Here is a 25,191-nt window from a genome sequence, read left to right on the forward strand (position 1 = left end):
GTGACCCCTTGCCTGAACGGCTGTTTGTTTGTTCCCCTCCCCTATCTCAGAGCAGGGATGCAGTGGGGCCCGAGCACAGTCCTGAGCCCCAGGACTAAGCCTTGGTGGCTGACAGGGTGACAAACCGAACCTTTTTCAACATTCACTTCACTTTCAAACTGAAAAAAAAAAATACTTGCACTAATTGTGGCAGGTGCAAACCAGTTTGTATTTTTGGTTTACAATGAAAAAAAACCCTCATTGTTTGCAGACTGGGTGTGTTAAGAGCCTCTCCAAATTCTCTTTGCCCTATTCTCACTACTTACAACAGCGGTATCACTAAATGCTGCTGTCCACACACTACCAAGACTGATTAGCATACAACGCCAAGGAGCAGCTTTCAGGACACTTGGACTTACCTGTGCTGAGGGACAGGCCTCTGGATTTCAGTTGTGTTTTTGTCTGGTTTTAGTAGTCATGAGGTAAAGGAAAAGTAGCAAACAAACAGGGAATGGTGCATGTTTTACTTTTAAAGCAACACAGTTAAGGTATGGAGAGCACAACAGTCTGGGTTTTATAAAATTGAAAAGCAAAAGGATAGAAATCAACCTAGTGTGATAAACCAGAAAAAAACATGCCAGATGCTCTGCTGATCTGGACTGAGAGAGAGCCACTTTTACTACCTGAGACCAGCCCAATCTCAGGTCCTTTTCCTGGAAGTCTTCAGGTACAGCCTTGGGAAGTGTTTGCAGCTTCTCTGATGAGAGGACCACTGAAGCTGGTGCTCTGACTGAAAAATGACCAAGTGTGAGTTGGTATTGCCTTCACGATGGCATCTGATATACGATACCTACTCATTAATGATGGCAGAACTGCAAAAGCTGCACATGGGCTTAAAATATTGTCTCTGGAAACAGGTCTGGAAATCTTGCCAGGAAGGCTTTCTCCACAGACAGCTACGCCAAAAATACAAGGAGAAAAACCCTCTCCAGGAACATGCCACAACTTTGGCTTTCAGGTGAAACCATAATGTGGAGATGTGTGTGAACATTCTGTCCTTAAAGTTATCAGAAATCCTCTGCACTTCACATGAGACCAGATGAAAGTTTGTATTATTCTTCCATCCTTAATGCTGATGTTTGATAGTCAAAAATGAGTTTTATTGAAGAGCATGTAAGGCCCTAACCTCTTATTCAACACATGCTCAGAGCTCCCACTTGACTTCTGAATGGACTCCTGCTGGGGCACGCCCACAGAACCAGTGCATCACAAGCAAGTGAAATCACTTACAAATAGTGAATAGCAAATCCTTGCCCCTGAACACAAGGACCCTGTATTATTATGGACCTGGACCATGACAGAGGATGACACAAGAAAGCAACTCTTGGTCACAACCACAAACACGCATACCACTTAACATACCTTACCTGGAAAGAGGCTTTATTGAACATAGCTGTAAAATTATTTCTTCAGTTGAATTACTGAATTTGCACAAACATTTTTCTACAGAATAAAAAAAAAATCAAGCCTTGTAATTGTTTTACTGCATCTTGTTGTGCTTTTTATATTAATATTTGCAAATGTTATATTTTGCCATTGTTGTAGGTTTTTTAATATTTGTATCCCAATTACTTGCATATCAGTTTTTTTAATCCTAGGGCGCTGAACATATAATAAAATAATAATAATAATCTTTAGACAAAAGTCTTTTTTTAAATGAAGTTAAAAGCTGAGATAATTTAAGGAAAAAGGTCTTCAAATTTTCATAACCCACTGTATAAGGGAAATTTACAATGCATTGGAAAACTGGCCGGTTAAAGGTATGGTAGGTACTCAGGTAGCTCAAAATCATTTTTACAGTTTTTTTTTGTAAAAGTGTCTTTTTAATTATGCTAAAATAATAAAATAATATTTCACAATCTGCACAGAGTCTGACTAACGGGCAGAGGCATTATACCATCAGTGTTTTGAATAAAGCCAGGTTTGCTGGCCCCATTTTTGTCAGAGGGCTCCTTTTGTGTTTCATTTTGTATGCACGCACACCTTCTTGTCTCTGTCTATACCTCGGGTCAATTTCTTTTCAAATGGAGGTTGGAGTAAAAAAATCCCTTTTGTGTTTTATCACCTGCTGCGCTACGTGTATCTGAACAACCTTTTTTCTCTGGTTGGCCCACTGGATCATCTGGAAAAAAAAAAAAAGGGGCTGCTCCCATCTCCAGGACCAATGGAAGTTATTTCCTAATGGATAATAAGCTGAAAGGCCATGGCTGTCTGGATGTTAAACAACAAATATTTCATCCAAAAGGGTCTTACGCAGCAAGTTCGGTCCATCCTTCTCCAGCAGCGGCTTGGTCTCCTTGCCTGCCATGTGCACACTTAGGCGCTGTAGTTTGTTTAGAAAATAGTTTGCGCAAGCCACATTTTAGCAGTGCAAGCTCCTGTGTTGATTTTGTTTTGAAATCAGGCTTGTTTCATTGAAGGCACTTGGTTTCCATGGCAATTTATAAAAGACGGTGGTTTGGTTTCTTCACTTCATTAGAACAGATGACTTTGTCGGGGAGGAAAGGTTTTCAAGTGGCTGCAAGCAAACGCTGGTAAGCCTGTGTCATATGTTAGCCCAGGTTACACATCCTGGATAGCAATGCATGCAAAAGGAGACAGCTTACAGTTATCTAGCATAGCCATGAGAAAAAAGAAACATAAATGTCTTAAACATCTTTGATTGAGGGTTCTTCTCTAGGGGAGGTGACACCCAAAGGTGAAAGGGCCTACATTTATTTAATTCTATACTAAAAACCTTCCTGAAGGGAAAATAAACACCAGCTCTTCGGATACCCTGTTTACAGTGAGGTGTTGTTTCTCTCTAGCGCGCTCTCTCTCTCTCTCTTTTTTGGCAGGCCATTAGGTTTCCATGGTAACAAGCAAACTATTCATTTGAAACAAAACCAGCCATGACTTTGTGCTTTGACAAGGATTTCTATAGGTCTTTGTTTCAGAGTTCAACCAGATGACGCTGTATTTCTAATACACCACAAAAGCACCTGAAGGTCTCTTTGAACATGTGGTTCATCGTCCATTACACTCCCGTGCGGCCTTTTATTCCCAGTGCTTCTTTTTTTAAATTTTTATTGATGTATTTATTTGAACATTTGAGTCAGTCAGTGGAGGAATCTTTGGTAGTTTGTTTTTAAATGTCCCTTTTACAAAGACTCTTTCTTCATGCCAATGCCTGGTGAATCTTTCATAGCCTCTGCCAGGATAAGGTCACCTTTGATGACATAAGACAGACATGAGGAGGATCACTGGAAAAAGCCATATATGTGCTAATGTCCCAACAGCACCTGCTCGTAAATCTGCAAAGAATGGGGGGAAAAAACAGTAGAATTAACCGTCAGGCACTCCAGAATTTGCCATGTAAAGCTAAATGGGACATTGTCACTACACAGACCGAAAGCTCATGTGCAGAAATGCAGAGGCTGGAGCAGTGTTCCCTTTAGTGCTTTTTTATTTTTTTCCATATCCATGGGCAAAATGAGTCTGTTATAAGCACTAAGACATGTGAACACTAAGGCATGTGTGGATGTGCCCCACCAATAGAAACACAAGGTACCAGCTGTGGACACTCTGCTAATCAGCTGGACAGTCATAGAAGTGCTCAACTTACAGGGAACACTGAGGCCAGGATAACTCAGGGGCAACAGACCCTCTTGCCTTCCCTCTCACACCTTTAAAATTTGGAGGGCCACATGCATCCACTTTTTAACATGGGCATAGCTGGTGGACAAGGGGATGTGCCCCTACCCAGAACTGCAAGCCTTGGGCAGATTCAGAGTGGTGCAACTCATGAGGAGAGACTACACTTTATGGTGGGAGACATATGCAGATCTCCCACCACAACGTGCAGCCCCTGATGGTGGTGCCAGCCTCTTCCCAGTGCTTGCCAAGAAACGTGCTCCCTCTCAAGGCCCTGCTCTGCCTCTTCCTTTCAAGGCTCCACCTCTTCCTTTCCCAAGGCTCCGCCCCCTGTCTTTGCTGGAATCCAGAGCTAAGAGGTGCTGAGAGCCACCAAGGAAGTCTGAGCTATGGTGGAGCGCTGGGAACCCTTTACCTGCCCTGGGTGGTGTGGGTCATGGGCTGGGGGCTGTGCTTGGGAATCCTGACCCTCTGCCCAGAGAAGGTGGAAGATCCAGAATTCCCCATGGTGGTCCAGGATCATTGGGTGGCTCTTACCATGACCCAAGTCCAACCTCCAGCCTGGCCAGGGGCCAGGTCCTTGGAGGAAGAGTGGGAGCAGATGGCAAAGCCATGGAGAGGGGCAGAACCTTGTGAGCTCCTGCTTCCAATGAGGCTCAAACACTGGATGGGATAACTGGATGGTATTTAGTGATAAATAAGGGGAACAAGATCAATCCCAGGCATGAAATAAGGCAGGTGTCCTGTGAGCAAAAGTAACAAGTGGTCACATAAATAAAGGCTCTTTCATAACTCCTGTGCACAAAGGGAGAGAATCCCATGCACAGGCTTCCCATGTTTGGGAATTTCCTAACCTTTGGCTTTGCAACTTTATACCTGTTTTAGCATAGCTGCGTATAGGGAATCTCTCTCGCGCCCACCTTCTCTTTACTAAGTCAGCTTCATCAGTAGGCTACTGAAGATTTTTATATGTAATAATAGTAAAACAAATAAACATACACACAAACATACACACACACACACTAGTTGGCTTAGTAATTGTAAAAGAAAAAGAGATTTACACACTTTTAAAACTCTTACAGCATGTTATTAATATCCAATATCTACTGTCTAAGGAACAGACTCTGATATCCTGACTACAGTACAGTCATCCCTTACTCCACAAGCAATGCTGTTGACGACAAATGGAGACCTGTTGAGCTCTGCATGGAGCAATAGACTGTGACTAACAGAATCTGGCTCAATATGGCTACATCTATGCTACAGTGATCTTTCAAAAGACCATCTTCTGGAAGACCTCTTCTGGAAAAAAACTTCTTTTGAAAGAGCACGTCCCACACAAAAAAGTGGATCAAAAATGAATCTGCTCTTTTGACAGAGAGTGTCCACACAGCCCATCTCTTCTGAAAGAATAAGCCAGGGATCGAAAAATCCAGCGCCCCGAGGACTGCTCTTGGAGAAAAAGGACCCGTGGAGTGTCTACACGCGTTTTTTTTCGAAAGAAGCTTTTGAAAGAAGACAATCTTCCTGATGCGAGAGCAGAAGATGGCTTCCGGAAGAAGGGCTGCTTCCTTTTGATTTTGGATTGAAAGAGCACATTTTGTGTGTAGATGCTCTGCGTGTTCTTTTGAAAAAGGGCAGAATTTTCTGAATGAACTTGCTAGTGTAGGCACAACCTATGAGGAGAACTCATATTTCTTTAGTATAGATCACTGCTATTATGCACACACAAACATAGCTAACCCCAGAGAGCAAGTTCATAGTTCTGGCTTGCCTAACTCCCCTTTGGTTTTCCTTCTCTTTCCTGGCATATCCTATCCGGATGTTGACTCCAGGTTTTGGTTCCAAGGAAATCTTTAAACATCTGCATCCCACGTGGGTAACATTTTGTTTTGGTTTCTGCACCAGGGGGTCTGATTTTGAACCTGGCTCAGTTTTACAAAGATGAGGAGAAGTATCACTATCTGGACAGCTCATCACATTGTCTGGAGGATGGACCCACTTACTGTTGGCTGGCTGGTCTGCTTTCATACACTCTCCTTCCACAATGGATACATCATCAATAGCAATATCACCTTCTATGCCAGGCCCTCGGATGCCCTCAAAAATGAGCTGCAAAAATAAATATGATACAATTAACAATACAGGGAAATCATACAAATAGAAAATAATCAGGTCTATTCATGGATACAAATTAATGGGATATCAATGAACTGAATTTAATTACTATCCATCTTCCTTAAATAATGTACCTACACCTGTTGTGCTTGCAGGTCAGCTTCCCAGTAAAGGAGAAATCATTAGCGCAGGGTCTGGACATATATTAACCATAACTTGCTCTATTTATAAGTCAATACTAGGCTTGGAACAGCATACAGCATATCCTGTCCTCCAGGAGCCTCAGCCCAACACCAGTGAATAGCATTTCCGTTAATCTTTTCCATCCACGAGTGGAATATTTTACGTGCACTGAGGCACATGTGAAAGTGCACCAGAAGCAGAAACATAATAAAACCAAACAAAAACCTAGATGGGGATGCTCTGCTAATCAGCTGGGCAGCATCTGAATCTTTCCTGAGCAGTTGCACAACTGTGCAGCTTACATGGAACACTGCCAGTGGGTAGCTCCAGGGAGCAACTCTCTTCCCACTAAAACAAAACAAAACAAAACAAAACAAAAAAAATCCTGAGACTGATGATTTGCTCATCTGTTGCATAGGCCATGTCCCACTCAGTGGGAGGTGCGATAGAAATAAAGGTATTCTGATAGCCTGGCATCATACTCTAAAGACAGTTCAGATAAAGGCAAGCATTGTCTGGCTACACAACAGGCTTAAATGTGAGGTGTCTTGACGTTACAAATCGGCATTGCTAATATCACCAAATCCTAGCACAGGGGCAATACAATCTTTGATGCAGAAAAGGTGCTGCAAAGCAGGTTTGTTTCCATAAATCCCTGGTGACAGAAGGCAAGTGACTAGGAGCCTGGAAGCAGGAAGAACCGTGTGCTAACTTGACCATGCTCCAAGGGAAGTCCAAAGGAGCTCCTGGGTAAGATGAGATCAGGTATTCCCAGTTTTGCCCAAACCAGTGACATTTCCATACTGTGACACCCATCTCATCTATCTGGCATCCAGCTGGGATCCCCTTGTTACTCTGCAGTATGGAACGGACCGGGTGGTCCTGTCCTGCCCTGGTGGTCATTACCCCCAGTCTGACAGACCCTCCGGAACAGACTGGTGTTCTATTGAGCCTTTGCAAGGAGAGGTTCCAGGGAGTCACATGGATGGCAATTCAACAACTTGGGTGGTTCTCTTTCATTTGGGCTACGTCTACACGTGCACCCAACTTCGAAATAGCTTATTTCGATGTTGCGACATCGAAATAGGCTATTTCGATGAATAACGTCTACACGTCCTCCAGGGCTGGCAACGTCGATGTTCAACTTCGACGTTGCTCAGCCCAACATCGAAATAGGCACAGCGAGGGAACGTCTACACGCCAAAGTAGCACACATCGAAATAAGGGAGCCAGGCACAGCTGCAGACAGGGTCACGGGGCGGACTCAACAGCAAGTCGCTCCCTTAAAGGGCCCCTCCCAGACACACTTTCATTAAACAGTGCAAGATACACAGAGCCAACAACTAGTTGCAGACCCTGTATATGCAGCACGGACCCCCAGCTGCAGCAGCAGCAGCCAGAAGCCCTGGGCTAAGGGCTGCTGCCCACGGTGACCACAGAGCCCCGCAAGGGCTGGAGAGAGAGTATCTCTCAACCCCCCAGCTGATGGCCGCCATGGAGGACCCCGCTATTTCGATGTTGTGGGACGCGGATCGTCTACACGTCCCTACTTCGATGTTGAACGTCGAAGTAGGGCGCTATTCCCATCCCCTCATGGGGTTAGCGACTTCGACGTCTCGCCGCCTAACGTCGATTTCAACTTCGAAATAGCGCCCGACACGTGTAGACGTGACGGGCGCTATTTCAAAGTTACTGCCGCTACTTCGAAGTAGCGTGCACGTGTAGACGCAGCTTTGGTGTTCTGTCAGCTACACTTGGATGCTGGCTAGTTCACAGATCCACGCCTGGGAAAACGTTCATTGCAAGTGACTGGAGGACATGACTGACATTATGTCAGTGACTCTACATGGTGTGGTGTATGTTTCCCCCGGTCATGCACTGGAGAGACCTGGGTGCACACTGTTGTCTCAGGATGTGCTGGGTATGAACAGCACATCTCATTATTGCTTTGGGGAAGGAAATGAAGAGCTCCTAGCTTAAAGTTGAATGGTAAAAATCTGTCTTCATCCTTGTAATGGTTAGCAGCCCTCCGGTGCAGAGGTTACCCCTTGTTTTCAGGGTACCTTGAGAAGAAAACCAGACTGGATCCAGTGTATGCTGCAGACAGAGAAGTTACTCACTGTAGTAATGATGGTTCTGCGAGATGTGTCCCCGTGGGTGCTCCACGATAGGTGTTGGGCTTGCCCTGGCACCGCAGATCGGATCTTTCCAGCAGTTTCTGCCGGACCGCGCATGCGCCGGTGCGTGCCGCTCCCTTGCGCGCTCCCAGCCACGTGCGCGATCTGGTCCCCGCCAGTTCCTTGACCAACCGCCTCGGATGCTCCTGAAAAACACTAAACAGAGATCCGAAGCGGGGAGGATGGGCGGGTGGTGGAGCACCCACAGGGACACATCTCGAAGAACCATCGTTACTACAGTGAGTAACTTCTCTTTCTTTCTCGAGTGTCCCCTGGGTGCTCCACGATAGGTGACTACCCAGCAGTAACCCAAGAAAGGAGGTGGGTAATCGGGTTATGTGCAGCTTGCCCCCAAAAGGACCGCTATCGAGAGACGGGTATCCTCTTGGAATACCCTGTGTAGGGCATAATGCTTGGCGAAGGTGTCATAGGATGACCATGTCGCCGCTCTGCAGATGTCTTTTAGCGCAATGCCCTTGAAAAAGGCTGTTGATGCCGCCACCGCCCTGGTGGAGTGAGCCCTAGGCGGGGCCAGTAAAGGAGTCTTTCTAAGTTCGTAGCACATTTTTATACAGGATACGACGTGCTTCGAGATTCTCTGCAAAGAAAGACCTTCTCCTTTTGATCTGGGGGCGAGAGAGACTAGGAGTCTATCCGTTTTTCGGAAGGACTTAGTCCTGTCTATATAAAAAGCCAATGCCCTCCTCACATCCAGGAGGTGTAGGCGTGCCTCTTTGTTGGAGTTATGAGGCTTTGGATAAAACGAGGGTAAGACTATAGGTTCGTTAATATGAAACTCTGAAGAAACTTTCGGAACAAAGGCTGGATGCAGCCGTAAGGTTACCGCCTCCTTCAAAAACTGTGCAGGGTGGCGTTGCCATAACTGCCGCGAGCTCGCTCACCCTGCGAGCTGACGTGATTGCAAGACGGAAGGTCATCTTTATCGTAAGGAGACGGAGGGAAACTGTGGCTAAGGGTTCAAACGGTGGTCCCGTTAGTGCGTTAAGCACCAGATCCAAGCTCCACGAAGGTGGAAGCGGTTTCCGAGGGGGGTACAGGTTTACCAGCCCCTTCAGGAATCTGGTAACCAGGGGATGGGCGAACACCGTGGGCCCTTCCTCTTTGTGTCGGAAAGCCGATATAGCAGCAAGGTGGACCTTCAATGAGGATAGGGAGAGTCCGCCTCTCTTGAGGTCCAGTCAGTATTCTAATATTACAGGTATAGGCACAGCAAGGGGAGCTAATTGCTTGGTAGAACACCATGCAGTGAATCGAGTCCATTTCTGCTTGTAGGTCTTCCTGGTGGAAGTCCTTCTGCTACTTTCTAGGACTTGATGCACTCCCTCCATACATGTGCTCTCTAGGGAGCTGAGCCATGGATTAACCATGCTTGCAGTCGCAGGCCTCGGGGGTGTGGGTGCACTATAGACCCCTGGACTTGCATGAGCAGGTCCGGCGCCACCGGGAGGGGCATCGGTGGGCGGTCTGACATGCGCAGGAGTAAGGGGAACCATTGCTGTCGATCCCAAGTTGGGACTACTAGGATCATGCGGGCTCTCTCTCTCCTGGCTTTCTGCAAGACCTTGTGGATGAGCACTGTGGGAGGAAATGCGTAGAGCAGGGGCCCCTTCCACAAGATCGCAAATGCGTCCCCCAGGGACCCCCGTCCCAGTCCTGCCCTGGAGCAGTATTGTGGGCACTTCTTGTTGTGATGAGTGGCAGACAGGTCTATCTGGGGAAACCCCCATGCATGAAAAATTGGCCGTAGCAGATCGGAACGGATCTGCCACTCTTGTGTGAGTGCGAAGTGCCTGCTCAACTGGTCTGCCTGCACGTTGTGAGTGCCTGGTAAATACGAGGCTTTCAAAGTTATATTGTTGGTGATGCACCAGTTCCACAGGCGGACTGCTTCCGCACATAAGGCACGGGACCGAGCTCCTTCTTGTCGATTTATATAAAACATGGTGGAGGTATTGTCTGTATTGATCCCGATTACTTTGCCTTGTATGTGGTCTCGAAAGTGTTTGCAGGCATTGAACACTGCTCTGAGCTCCAGTATATTTATGTGCAGCGACTGTTCCGTTGGGGACCACAGTCCCTGCTTTACCTTTTCGCCCATGTGTGCTCTCCACCCTTATGTGGGAGGCGTTGGTGGTGAGAAAGATAGATATTTGTGGTTGATGAAAGGGTACCCCTGTTAGCAGGTTCTTGGGGTTCACCCACCATTGCAGGGATCTGCGCACCTCTGTCGTGGGCAACACCACCCTGCAGACGGTGTGTGCTGCCGGTTTGTAGACGCTCGCCAGCCAGTGCTGCATGCTGCGCATATGCAATCTGGTGTTCTGTACTATGAACGTTGCTGCTGCCATATGGCCTAGCAGCTGTAAGCACGTTAGAACCAGCACCGTGGGGCTGAAGGTGATGACTTGTACGAGGGAACCAATGGCGCGAAAGCAGGCATCCGGTAGAAAAACCCTTGCTGTGATGGAGTTTATGCGTGCCCCTATGAACTCTATGTCCTGTGTGGGGTCGATCTTTGACTTCGCCAGGTTGATGACCAGGCCCAGCGAAGAGAACGTGCCTGCTGTAACGCGTATCATGCGTAGTACCTCTTCCTTCAAGGCCCCTTTCAGTAGGCAGTCATCCAGATATGGGAATATAAACACCCCCTGTCTGTGCAGGTAGGCTGACACCACTGCCAGGGTCTTGGTAAATACTCTGGGGGCCGAGGACAGGCCGAATGGCAGAACCTTGTATTGGAAATGTTCTTTGCCGACCATAAACCGGAGAAAACGTCTGTGAGCTGGGTGGATTGTTATATGGAAATACGCGTCTTGTAAGTCGAGGGCTGCGAACCAATCTCCATCGTCCAGTGCCGTAAGTATAGAGGTGACTGTGATCATCCGAAAGCGTTGTTTGCGCAAGTACCGATTGAGGCCTCGAAGATCTAGGATGGGCCTCCAGCCTCCTGTTTTTTTCTCTGTAAGGAAGTATCTTGAATAGAACCCTTTCCCTTGGAGTTGCTCTGGCACTCTTTCCACTGCCCCTATAAGCATAAGATGGTCCACCTCCTGCTTGAGTCTCGCTTCGTGGGAGGCGTCCTTTAGATGGGGCCTGGGTGGAGGTCGTGGCGGTGGGAGCGACTGGAAGGGGATCGCGTAACCCGTGGCTATGATCTCCAGTACCCATTTGTCTGTGGTGATCTTTTGCCACTGGGCGTAGAATGGTCGGAGGCGATGATGGAACATTAGCTTTGGATGACATTGCGCGATGGTAGTGATAGTGCAGCTCTCGATCTGTCCGTCAAACTTGTTGCCTTTCGCCCTGCCCCAAGGAGGCACGGCTCTGTTGGGAACGTTGCCTGGGAGTTCTGTACTGTTGGTGCTGTTGATGCCGCCCTTGCTCATAGCCCCTTTGGTAGTGAGCACGCTGGGATTGATACGGGTATCGTCTTTGCTGAGGGTAATACTTTTTCTTCCTGTATGGAGGGGTATAAATCCCCAAGGTTCTGAGAGTAGCCCTTGAGTCCTTACTGGAATGAAGGACCGAATCAGTTGATTCAGCAAACAACTTCTGTGTGTCAAAGGGGAGATCAACGATCTTCGCCTGCAGATCCCTTGGGATACCCGATGTCTGAAGCCAGGATTCCCTGCACATGACCACTGCCGTAGCCGTTGAGCGTGCCACCATATCTGCTACATCCAGGGCGATCTGAACTCCTGTCCTCGAGGCTGCATAGCCTTCCTGCATGATGGCTTTCAGCACCGGCTTCTTATCCTCTGGAAGCGAGTCCATGAGGGAAGTCAGCCTGGAGTAATTGTCAAAGTTATGGTTCGCGAGGTGTGCTGCATAATTTGCCATTCTCAACAGTAGGGTAGAGGAGGAGTAGACCTTTCTGCCGAATAACTCTAGCTTCTTGGCATCTTTGTCCGTTCCCCATCTTGTACTGAGAAGTTTTCGACCTCTGTTGAGACGATTCCACCACCAGAGAATTTGGTTGTGGGTGACTGAACAAGAACTCCATGCCCTTCGCCGGGACGAAGTATTTCTTATCCGCTCTCTTGTTTATAGGCAGAGCGGATGCAGGGGTCTGCCATATCGTGGTAGCGGACTCCATAATTGCTTCGTCGAGCGGAATAGCTATTTTGGAAGAGGCCGGAGGTCTCAGGTTTTTGAGGAGCTTATGGTGCTTCTCCTGCACCTCTGCTGTTTGGATGCCTTGCGTAAAAGGCCACCCTTTTAAACAGCTCTTGGAACTGTTTGAGATCGTCAGGGGGGTGGACGTCCCCTGGGGCCGTAGCCTCGTCGGGGGAGGATAGAGAGGAACCACTAGGGTAATCCTCTCTGGATCCCTCTGGGTCCTGTTGACGGTGATACATCTTCTCGCTGGAGGCTTGCGAGAGGAAATCTCAGGGTTCCAGAACCAACTCCCCCTGACATATTTGCGTTTCCGTCCCCATCCGCGATTGCCCTCGGGGATAGTGAACCGTCTGAGGGGACCTGTCCCTGGGGGTATGCCTATGGTGTCTATGCCCCGCATGATAGGGGCGACCATGGCAACATGGGCACGGTTCCTGGGATGGAGACCTGGACCACTCTCAATGCGCATACCCCCGGCGTCAGGGGGAGCGAGATCGTCTGGGTGATTGAGACAATGGTGAGACTGATTTGTGATAGTACTCCAGGGGGTCAAATCCCAGAAAAGGCGAGGGTGGCCCGAGCCATGGTGAGGCTGGCTGGAGGAACGGGGAGGGAGGCTCAGGGTAGACTGGGGGAGACCCCTGCATCCTTGTTGGAGTCCGCAGCATAAGGGGAGGGCTTAGAGCGAGTAGCCCTGCAGCCCTGTCTGGAGAAGGGCTGCAGTGCCAGGTTTTCTCTGCTGCCTTTCCCCTCCCCTGTGGGGCTGACTCCGCCCCTTTCCGCGCCGGGGATCTCGGCCCTGCTGTCGGCGCCACGCTCAGCACGCTTCGCTGCGGTGCCGCGCGGGTGGTCTCCCCCGGCGCCTGCAGGCCGCGTGCCTGTGAGCTCTGCACCATCGGCGCCCCGGGGGTCTGTGCCGCTAGCTGCAGTGCCGCCGGTTCTGGAGCTTGCCTGGCCGCCGCTCTGCCAGTGGTGCGGGCCGGCTGTTTGATTATTGGAGGCTCAGCCTCTGCCACGTGCGCTTCTGCGCCGCCGCCGCTCGTCTGTGATTGCGGCTGGGGACTATATGCTGCACCCGTCCCGCTCGCTGTGGCTGCTGGCAGGGATCGGGTTGGCGAGAGCTTCCTCCGTTTTTGCACTGATGGGGTGAGGGAAGCCGCCTTCCTTTTTTGGGCCTCTGCGGGTCCCTCTTGTTGGGGCCACTCTGGCACGTCTGGCTGGAGGGCCTTGTCAAAGAGCAGCATTTTTAGCTGCATTTCTCTGTCCTTCCTTGCTCTAGCCGTGAGCTTTGCGCAGAAGGAGCATTTTTGGGTGATGTGAGATTCCCCCAGGCACCTCATACACTGACTGTGCCCATCGGAGGCCGGCATAGCTTCGCGGCATGACTCACACTTCTTGAATCCTGAAGAGGACATTGCGGTGAGTCTGAGTTGTTAATAGGGTACTTAGCACCTTCTCTGTGCTTGTTCCCCTCTTGGACCCAGCCTGCCGCGGCAGGAGGCCTAATGGCCTTACGTCCCCGGGCCTCCGCTGCTCCTCTTGTTACTAAGGCTTTTTTTTTTTTTTTTTTTTGGCAATAAGAAAAATAACAAGCTAACTTAAAGACTGAAAGACGGAAAAGAAACTCTAAAAACACTTAAAACATTAAATACGCTGACTCTGGCCGCAGCCTGAGCAGATTCTGTCTGCAGCTGATGGCGGTTAAGAAGGAACTGGCGGGGACCGGATTGCGCAAGGGAGCGGCGCGCACCGGCGCATGCGCGGTCTGGCAGAAACTGCTGGAAAGATCCGATCTGTGGTGCCGGGGCGAGCCCGACACCTATCATGGAGCACCCATGGGGACACTCGAGGAAGAACATTCTGCAATGTTAAGCTCCAACCAAGAAAACTATGCAGCAAGAAAAGGAGAGAGCAACATTGTGTGACAGTTAAGAGGTAGAAATCTCTTATCACTTCAGCTGGAAGGGAAAATTATCCCGGTTTGGAGATGTCTGGCCTGTAGCATATTAATTCCAACTATTAATGACAGATTATTTCAATATTACAGAAACATGCAAAAACTGGATTCAAAAGAAAACTTCAAAGTCTTTCTGCAGTGGTGAAGGGAATTATGCAACACATATTTTGCAAGCAATCAAATTTGCACAGCTATGCTTTTGAAATGCTTTCAGTTAACAGAGCTGACAAGTTTTTTAACTTTTATTTACTGCAGCGCAGATTGAACCTCTCTAGTCCAGCGCCCTTAGGACCTGACCGATGCCAAAACAGAGAATTTGTTAATCCTCAGGAGGTCAATGTTGTCCAGCAGGATTGCCCACACTTTCACTGTTTATTGGGCATTTAGAAGGCAGTTAGGAATAAATTAGAGTTAAATAACTGCACAGAACTCTGAAAGCCAGGACTGTTGACTGGAAACAAACTTTAAGGGACTGCAGGAAACTTGGCCACACTGATGATCAGTGGACATCCAGCTAACTAAAATCATACCGGATCACAGATGTTGCTGGATCAGAGGGTTCCAGACTGGAGAGCTTCAACCCGTAGATGCATGAAATTCAATGAACATTTATAGAGAAACACTGTGCCGCTGATACAGAAATTAACTCATGTGGGTTGAGTCAACTGAAAGACCTTTAATTCTATTCAGAGTAATACATTACATTTAGTAATAATCTAATTGCAGTATTGGCTGCATTCTGCTGCCACTGATTCCCACTGTACTTTACCACCGTTTTAATGGGGCACAGGACCGAGCCTATCAAAGTTCTTTGACAGGTTCCATCTTCCCCTTGCCAACTAATGCAGTTTGGCTGGTGTTATTCGATTAGAAAGAGTCATTTTCATTACATATGCCCAGCAAGTCCCCAGTTCCCAGTGGTGCTCTACACCACGCACAGACAGGTACAACTGGATAAATATCATGCAAGAACTATGACATGCCAGATTACCAGATCACAAGACATTACACTGTGCAGAAGCAAATTTTATTTTCTTTATTACACTTGATTGCAGTGCTCATGCCCTCGGCAGTAAACATATTTCCTGCAGTTATTAAACCAAATTTCCCCTGTAGGCTACTGACACAGCAGTAGTAAAGTGACAAGGCTTGGGAAGGTATTTAAAGCTGACTAGTGTGCTTGAAGTCACATTGCAAGCTCTGTGCACACAGTGCTAAACAAACTCGAAAGCAGCCCATTTGTAGTGGAAAACTCCATCGTTATTTTGCTGAAGTGTGATACCATAGGTTAATTACTGTAACGAGGCAGACATTAGTGTACCCAGGAACAGTAATTGGGAAAACAGCAAGGTTTTCCATTTTTAGCCCACTCTCTAAAAACAGTGTTTCCAGTAATTACCCTCTCATCACATTTTTTCCGCTCTGACACTGATAATGGAAAGTATTTGGCTTGAAAGGCAAAGATCGTTCCCCTCTTTCCCAAAAAGCTGTGCTCCCTCCCTCCCCTTGGCAGATTGCGCAGAACCTATCAACTGGATTTAAAGTCAAATCTCTCCTGGTAAAGACAAGCGATGCTTCAAGACACCAATAACTCTATAAAGGGAAATAGATTGCATTTAATTAGAATCTGCTTTTGGCAAGAAGCTGCGTAGGTATCAAAGATGGTTCCTTATTAGCCAGCTTGGCCACTTGCTCAAAACAAATCATAGCTGAAGAGTATTGGCAAAGCATGAAACACAAGTCTACTGCAGTGCGCAGCTCATAGCTACTTGCAGGAGGTGCCAGATGATCACAATGCTCTACCAGTCTCTAACAAAAGCTATTATCTGTGCCCCTGTAATTTTACAGAGCTGTGAGAAGTGCTGGAGTTAGCAGAAGAATAGCAGGGCTCACAAATATACTGCAGGCCACTTTAGTCTCTTGAGAAGTAAAAGGGAAGCTATTCCTTATATCATCCCATTGATCCAGAGTCTGAAAGTGAATTTTGCTTTTAGTTGCTTTTTCTAATGCTTTTTTCTAGGCTGGATGTCCTTCCCTGGGGAGACGCCTGAGCAGAAATAGAAACAAGCCGAAGCAAAACCTCAAGTCTGGACATCCCCATATTTGGCAAAGGTTTCAATCTGGATCCAATGTTGATGATCAGACCATTTCTAACTGGAAGGAATAATGGTGTGGGCTTCATCTTCAATCCTTAGGACTAATCTACACTTACTAGATGATCAACTATGGCGCGGTCAATCTTTCAGAGTTTGATCTGGCCATGCTTGTTAAGCCATGGCAAAACTGATCTCTCTGGGCTCAGCTGGGGACGCCTGCACTCTATAGCTGTGTCTACACGTGCACGCTACTTCGAAGTAGCGGCACTAACTTCGAATAGCGCCCGTCGCGGCTACATGCGTCGGGCGCTATTTCGAAGTTAACTTCGACGTTAGGCAGCGAGACGCCGAAGTCGCTAACCTCATGAGGGGATCGGAATAGAGCCCTACTTCGACTTTCAACGTCGAAGTAGGGACCGTGTAGACGATCTGCGTCCCGCAACGTCGAAATTGCTGGGTCCTCCATGGCGGCCATCAGCTGGGGGGTTGAGAGATGCTCTCTCTCCAGCCCCTGCGGGGCTCTATGGTCACCGTGGGCAGCAGCCCTTAGCCCAGGGCTTCTGGCTGCTGCTGCGGCAGCTGGGGATCCATGCTGCAGGCACAGGGTCTGCAACCAGTTGTCGGCTCTGTGGATCTTGTGTTGTTTAGTGCAACTGTGTCTGGGAGGGGCCCTTTAAGGGAGCGGCTTGCTGTTGAGTCCGCCCTGTGACCTTGTCTGCAGCTGTGCCTGGCACCCTTATTTCGATGTGTGCTACTTTGGCGTGTAGACGTACCCTCGCAGCGCCTATTTCGATGTGGTGCCGCGCAACGTCGAAGTTGAACGTCGACGTTGCCAGCCCTGGAGGACGTGTAGACGTTATTCATCGAAATAGCCTATTTCGATGTTGGCTTCACGTGTAGACGTAGCCTATGCTATCTTACTTAGTCACTAGGTAAGAAAGTCGATTCTTATACACCGCTTCTAGCTACGCTAATGGGGTAGCTAGAACTGCATATCGGAAATCAACATTCGACTTAGTGAAGATCTACCATTAGTCTTCTTGGCCTTGTTTTATTTCCAAGGCCCAAGGAACAATTTCAACCAGATTTGGAGTTTGTTGCCAACACTTCACTTGGGTCTAAGAGCATGATATTCTCAGCTTTTCTAGCTGCTGAAAATCAAAATAATGATAATTGTTACAACTACTGGCATGCTTGCCAGTAGGCTAAGTGAGAGAGCATGGACTGATGGGGTGGAACACTTGTGCTGTACCTGTTCTGTGGAAAGCCAAAGCATCTAATTCCCCAGAGAAGTACATCCATCTTTATGAGTCTGTCTGTTCCAGGTATTAAAATGCACTTTATGTGTGGGCACACATGCAATTTGTTTATTTACTTTCAGCTCGATCCTCTTCTGTAAAAAGCCCATTTGTTTCTGAAGAATTAAACAAATCATGCTCATTACTCTAGACTCAATCACACCAGAGGTTTATAAGCCTAATTAGATGCTGGAAGGATGAACTCTTGCCTGAATTTGGATAACTTCCAAAGCCATAAATTAGGAAGATAAGGTGGGTGAGATATTTTCCTTTATTGGACCAACTTCTGTTGGTGAGAGAGAGGCAAGCTTCAGAAGTATACAGAGTGGTTCAAGTCACTTGATGAAGACTTCTGTGTAAACTCAAAAGTTTGATTCCCTCACCAACAGACATTGCTTCAGTTAAGATATTACTTCACCCACCTTCTCTTCCCAGGGTGTCTCCTGGCCAGCAGCCCAGGGGGGTCCTTGGCATGGTCCCTGTCTCCCATGCCCCTGCACATACTCCAAGCAGCTGCAGGGGCTGGGTGTACTTCTCCGAACGGCATGCTGAAAGCTTAAGGTAGGTGTAGGGGTACTACACATGCTGCCTGTCCTCCAAACACGCAGCAATTATTGGCTGGAAACTGACCAATGGGAGCTCCTTGAGGAGTGGCGGCGTGAGAAGCCGTTCTCCCCTCTGCTGGGCTCTCAGCATTCACAGCTGCATACATGACACCACAGCAGGCTTTTCTGAGTGCTGGGGGGGAGGCAGGGAGTCACTGGAGGTGCCTGCGGGATGGATCTGTCACATTGGCAGGCTATATTTTGCCCAACCCTGCTCTATGAAATCTTGGAATTGCCATAAATCCTCAGCCACTGAAGGCATTGGGATGCATAACTGCCTTGTCCAGAGATTAGGATTTTTGAGGTGTGACCTCTTCATCTGCCCTGGCCTCCAGGTTTTCACACATCTCCTCCTGGTGTGTGTGTGGAGGCGAGGGCTAGCTGGAGAGGAGAAGACTGTGGCCTCCTTATGAGACAGTATCAATAGTCTTGTGAATTGCTGTGAAGAAACAGCCCACAGGCCTCAGTATAGCCGGGGGGCACGTAGCAGTGGAGCTGTCATGCAGGGGTAGCTCCATCACTGATGATGATAAGTGCAATCTTCTCTGTAACTGTTAAAAATGGGCACCCTAAAAGTATTTGCTGGGGAGCTCTGAACAGAACTAGAAAAGACTGCCTGGTGGTCGTCTTCATTCTGCTCCGTACTGTCCTGTGGAGGAGCACCTGCAGAAAGAGGTGAAGGGTCCTGTGGTGCCATAGGATAGTGGGCCAGAGATAGGGGTCTTGGTGCTGAGAGATGCTCCATAGCCATGAGATCACATGCATCTGATGAAGCAGGGTCTTTGCCCCTAAAATCTTATGATCCAAAAAATCTGTTAGTCTATAAGGTGTCAAAGGACTTCTCATTGTTTTTACCTTGCATGGACCCTTGCAATATGTGCAAACTACTTATGGTAAACAACCTGTTCCACCTTGTGTTTTGCTGTGAGAATCTTCCTCGGGCCTGAAGAAGAGCTCTGTGTAGCTTGAAAGCTTGTCTCTCTCTCCCAGGGAAGTTAATCTAATAAAAGATATTACCTCACATGCTTTGTGTCTCTACAACAGTGGTGCTAAACCTGTGGCCTGCCAGCTATTTGCAGCCCCTTTGCCACAACCTGCGGACCATGTGATAGCCTCAATGCAGGTTAGGGGTGGGGGTACACAGGTGATCATATGACCCACCCTAGTATCTTCCCCTCCCCACCACGCTGACCATCAGCACCATGATTAACACTGCCTAGTTCACAGGGCTCTGAGGCCCAGCTGCTCCAGGGAAGGAGTGTGACTGTTCCCACACTCACAGCAGCAGAGCATGGGCAGGAAGGGGGAATGGTGTCCCTACCTCTGTTTGCCAGAGGCTGGAGATGGACGGCAGGAGGGGAATTGCTTGATGACTACCTGTTCTGTTCACTCCCTCTGGGGCACCTGCTGCTGGCCACTGTGGGAGGACGGGACAGTGGGCTAGATGGACTTTTGGTCTGACCCAGTATGGCTGTTCTTATGCTCTTGTGTGTTTTGATCACTTTAGTCCTCTAAGACTTGACTTAGAAAGGCTCCTCTTCCTCCTCCTGCCCTCTCCTGCCTCTCCATCTACTCTCCTGAATTCCCCCCTCTTTTCATGATGGTGTCCCTCGGTCCTTGACTTCAGAGTGACAGAATCTGCTCTCAGACCTTGCAGGGCCATTGTCCTGCTGTTCCTGCCCCAGGCTTTCCCTCTCAGCATGGACTTTCACCTCTGCTTATTTGGCTGGCAACTCCCCACCACCACCCCCAGACATCCTAGTATCACAGAAATGGAACTCACCTGTCCTCTCAACCCTGTCTTCTCCTACACCACTGATGGCTTCATAGTTCAGGCCTAGCCCATTGCCACAGCAGGCCCCATTTCTCCTCCTACATTCAAACTGATGTCAGATCCTGTCAGCCCTTCCTCGACTATTGCCTACCCCTTTGCCTCCATCTCTGTTGCTAAGTAAAGTTTCTCAAAGTCCCCGGTCATCTCTCCCTTGCATTACTGAAATCCCTTCCACTTTGTCTTCTCAGACCTCTGCTTGCCTCCAGTCCATCTGGACTTCAGCTACCTGATTGTTTTTCTCTCCCTCTGCTCAGTCCACCTTGCTCAGCCTCTTTGGTGACCCACGCTTCCTTCCACTCCACCTCCAAACTCCTGCAGTTGATTTACCTGGCTCCAGTAATATCAATGGCCAATGTTTCTGACTTCAATGAGGCAGGCTTTCATCCTGTGCCATCTCTGTACCTCAGCAATCATCTGCCTTCCTCAAACAAGGGTCTGCTCTGCCCACATTTTCTAGTTTGTCACTTCCCCCGTCATCCCTTTCCCACTGTTTGCTTTCCATCTTTTTCCCTGCTGTAGTAGCATGGGCATCAAAGAACTTTCTTTCTATATCTGCCCCTTTCTTTGGAAAGGAAAATTCAGGCTCAGGATGAGAAGTAATTCCCAATCCATGTTCTCAAGCTAGCAGGTTTGGAGGCACATACATTTTGGAGCCAGGAATTACAGTTCCTAATCATCTTTGGTGAGTGCCTTGAAAGACATGAGGTTCAATTGTAAAACGCTTACACTCCAGAGGAGTTTGTCACTCAAGCAGCTGTACCGAGTTTGCTGCTGCTCACTGTCGTGAGTGTAGGCAGCAGAGTCGGGCCCATAAAGTCACAGATTTTGCAGAAATTCCGTACACATCTCATGATCAAAGCAAGCACAAAGCATGTGAAAAACTGCAGCAGGCTGTGCAATTCTACTGAGGGCTGTGTGTACCTTTGCAAAGTGAGGACTTCTCTACAGGGATTGCTAGTCCTTTGCCACTTAATCATTAGTAAAGATTGAAGGATCATTTCTTTTCTTTTTCTTTGTTTCTTTTGTGAGGAAAGCATACATTTCCAGGCATCTGATTGTGGTCATTGCTCCTTGGTCCCCAGACAAATTATACATGAAGCAAAGTTTCTATTCAAGTTGCTTAGCTAAACAAATTGTTTTGCATAAACTGACAGAATCTTTGCCAGCTGCAACCAGGTTACTCTTTGAGCTATTGCCTGGCATTCTGTCATTAATACATACATTGTTAATCTCTGCGATCTGCACCTGCTTACAACAGGGGCAAGCAATTATCGGTCCAGAAAGTAGCTTTCAGGGTTCACACGAAGCTGTGAAATGCCATTGTCGGAAAAGGAAGAAAAGTGTAAACAGCCCCTTGCTTGATTCCCCCACGAGCATCAAAGAGAAAGTTCTGCTCCCCAGTGTGTGCACCAAATAATTCGACTTGCTTTTTCTTACCTGAAAGGAAGAGGTGGGGTGTATATTAACCCGGGCCTGGTTCCACTGTTGTCCCTTATTCCCACTGGAAGACCATAATGGATTTTCTATTGTGGTCTGTCCCTTTAACCGTAGGTAAACATTCAAGCTTCCTACAAAAAACAGTAACAACACTAGTTGGGTTCACAGTCTTGTGGCACGTTAAAGACTTCTTCAGTCTGAGTCTGTTCCACGAAAGCTCATCACCAAACAAATCACTTTTTTAGTCTTTAAAGCGCTACAAGGCTGCTTTTAGTTTTGTGAAGATACAGGCTAACACAGCTACCTCACTGTGATGATTCACGAGAAGAAGTGGGTCTGTCACATGAAAGCTCATCACCTAATAAATAATGTTGTTAAGTCTTTAAAGTGCTCCAAGACTGCTGTTTTGTTTTGCGAAGATACACACTATGATGGCTACCTGTCTGAATAGTTACGTTCCTTTTCATGATGGATAAATGAGGATGCAGACCTGGGTAGAATGAAATTCTGAAAGGACTGTTTCCCCATCACGCCCACCACTGCTAGGACACAGTAGATACAACACATTTATGGGTCTCTAACGATATATCAATCCAGGCTGCACCTCCTAAAACTGGCACCCTGTGGTTCGGCAACATCCCTGGTCTGGCAGGAGAAGGGATACTCCTGGACTAGAGGGCCAGGCAGGAGGGAAAACTGAGTGGGGGCCCAGGGGTCAGGGTGGAGGCAGCATTCCCCAGGCCACCCGGCAGGGGGCTGCAGGCCTGGGATGGAGAGTGAAACCAGGGCTAGAGCGCCAGCATCCAGTCAGTGTTCCTGGGCAGCCGTGTGGGGCTGGGTTTGGAGCAGGAGCACCGGTATCCAGTGTCCCCAGCAGCCTCACAGGGCCAGGAAGTTGGCTGCAGCCATGAGCCATGGTCAGAGGGCCAGCAGCAGTAGTCAGCGACCAGGGGGTTTTATTCTCCCCGGTCTGGCAAAATCCCTTGTTCCACTGAGGTCCCAAGGGTGATGGATCAGGGAGGTGCAACTCGTAATAGTTTCACTGCTTTCGCTGTTTGGTCTGGCTGCTTTAGCTCTGCTCTGCCTGGGTGTAGCTGCTCAGCACACATTCAAAAGAGCCAGACTCTTCCAGTGTGCCAAAATGCAAGGCTGCTGCGGCTTTCAGAGAGGAAGCCACAAAATCACCCCTGGGGAGTTGTCAGGGGGAATTCACACGCACACTTCCCAAACGTGCACACAGGAGGACAGACTTCCTGCAGAGGTGACAGTGTTCAGCGTGGTGTACTCGGCCTGAGGTGAAGGTAAGAAACCTGTGATCTCCACCAGCGACTGATTGGCAAAGGCAGGCCTGGTCAAGGTGGCACTCTGAGAACACGAACCGGCCAGTGAGTGGGGCCCAGCCAGTGGGCAGGGCCCAAGACAGCACACTGACAGCAGGGTCCTGCTAGTGGGCAGGGCCCAAGGTGGCGCTCTGACAGCAGGGCCTGGTCAGTGGGCGGGGCCCAAAGTGGTACTCTGACGGCAGGGCTGGGCTGATGGAAGCCTGGGCCTGGAGATGTGAGGCCCAAGGCAACTGCCAGGCTCACTTTATCCTAAGGCCTGACCTGTGCAATAGTGTCTCGAGCCCCTCACCTAAAGAGTCATTATTATACCTCAGTTATACAAATTGGACCAGCAGGTTGTGCAACAAAAGGCTGCTACAACAACTGGATATCTGTTACTCCCCTACTTCTGAAGAGTACAGACTGACCTTTACTTCCACTGAGTAGCACTTTACTCTGTGAGCATCTCTTTGGGTTTCAATGAGAAGGTTCCTGGAGAAAGGTGGGGTGATGACAGAGCAGAGAAGAAAAGAACACTCCTGTGAGATAACAAGGAATACCCCAGACCCTATGTCTCCTGGAGGGATTTGTTACTGCTGCATAGTGAAACAGGCCAATACCACAGGCTCGAGCAGTGTAAGATGCTCTCTTTGGGGTGGGGAGAGGCTGGGATGAGTGGGTGGGGCTTTTCTCTGTATGATCCATGAGTAGCTCAGGAAGCATTCCTGGAATTTTGCTGGGCACGTGGCACCACTTGCTGTTGGCTGAGTGATGACAGAGCCTGGAGGGGTTTGCTCTTGTGTGGTTGCTCAGGTCAAGAGGACTGTTAGTACACGTATAGTACCCACAGGCACTGAGACCTCATACTGGGGTGAGTGAAGTCTCTGCTCTACAGCCTTGGCTGAGAGCCAGCTGGCCTTCAGCTCATAGGGTAGAGCACAGGGCTTTAGCCCCTATGATCAGAAGTTCACTCCCTGCTGCCAGCAACCTGGGTCTGTCAGTGTTACAACTGGGGGTTCATCCGGGATGAGCTGCTGGAAGGCCTCAGAAGCTCAGGACATGCTTCCTCAGTCCACGGCATCATCTAGTGCCCAGAGGCACTGAGACTTCATACTAGTGTAACGCCAACAGACCTGGGTCACCAGCACCAGGGATAGAACCCGTGATCATAGGGGCTAAAGCTCTGTGCTCTACCGCGTCAGCTCAAGGCCAGCTGGCCCTCAGCCAAGGCCGTAGAGCAGAGATTTCACACACCCCAGATGAGGTCTCAGTGCCTCTGGGTACTACACAGAGTTTAGCAGAGCTGCAGGAGGAAAGTGTGGTGCCCAAAAGACTGGACAGATAGGTGCACTGAGAAGTTTGTCAACAACTACTGGAGAAACATTAGAGAAAGGCCCAGTACCTTGATGACTTGTCATAGCATGAATTGTATTATACATATGAAAATTCTGCTTTTTATGAAGAGAAAAATGATGGGCAAGAAGAAGCAATGCACACATGCTTTGTTCCCATGTGTTATCCATTACTGCGAGATTCAGATTGTGGCATACAGCGGTGCAGGTATTAGAGGATGATTATATGATTCAATTATTTAGGCCAGACAGGATGCCAAAGCTAAGCTCCTTCAAACCACAGCCAAACTCTGTCATGTAGTCCAAACTATATGACAAGAGCATTACATCTATGGGCATTTTTGCTTAAAGTAACAGGCATTACTTCACCAGACACACAAAGGCATCCTGGATCAATCATGGCAGCCTCTGGATTTAATTTATAAGTACCTGCCTATGTCAGCTCCAAACACATTTGCAATTTTGACAGATTCAACCTGCAATGATGGCCTGCTCTTGGAATTTATAACTTGCTACCAGTCTTCTTGGCTGAGCCTACTTACACGTGCTGCTTGTGATCTTTTGTATGACTTGTACTGAACATTTCTTTTAAACCAAAGAAAATTCTGATGTGCAGGAGAATGAGCAGGCAAGTGACCCTGGAGCAGAGAGTACAAACGGCAGTGGAGATGTGATACATTTTTGCATAGAAATAAATTAGAGTCATTCTGTTTTGGATGGTTTTATACCACGGGGATCATGTTGATGATGAGGAGACACTTTAATTAGTGTGCTAGCATTTTGGTGGTTCCCATTAGGCCTTGTTTGACTGTAATGATTATTGTCAGGCAGTACTCTTGTTTGTTGGTTTTATTTGGTTGTTTCCTCTTCTACACTTTATCCCTTGTTCCGCCAGCAATGATGCACTATGCCAAGAGGCTGCTGGGAATCTCATCCACTCGAAATAAGGTGTTATAGGACACAGAGCTGTTAAACTCAAAAAGGATGCACACAAGAAATG

The 25,191-nt window shown here is 48.2% G+C and overlaps 1 protein-coding gene across 1 annotated transcript in view; it reads right to left on the reverse strand.

Annotated features, from left to right (window-relative positions):
* Nucleotides 1–1,413: 1,413 nt before the first annotated feature.
* The window catches only part of MDGA2 (MAM domain containing glycosylphosphatidylinositol anchor 2), a 683,176-nt gene continuing 659,398 nt past the window's right edge, over nt 1,414–25,191 (reverse strand). Inside the window, exons 15-17 of the mRNA XM_074998506.1 lie at nt 21,518–21,648; nt 5,679–5,784; nt 1,414–3,332 (exon numbers count right to left, since the gene is read on the reverse strand). Of these exons, the coding sequence (XP_074854607.1) occupies nt 3,244–3,332; nt 5,679–5,784; nt 21,518–21,648 (326 nt within the window). The 3' untranslated portion in view covers nt 1,414–3,243. The remainder of the gene's footprint in view (nt 3,333–5,678; nt 5,785–21,517; nt 21,649–25,191) is intronic.

The sequence above is a fragment of the Carettochelys insculpta genome, chromosome 6, assembly GCF_033958435.1.
Source record: "Carettochelys insculpta isolate YL-2023 chromosome 6, ASM3395843v1, whole genome shotgun sequence".
NCBI classification, from domain to species: Eukaryota; Metazoa; Chordata; order Testudines; family Carettochelyidae; genus Carettochelys; species Carettochelys insculpta.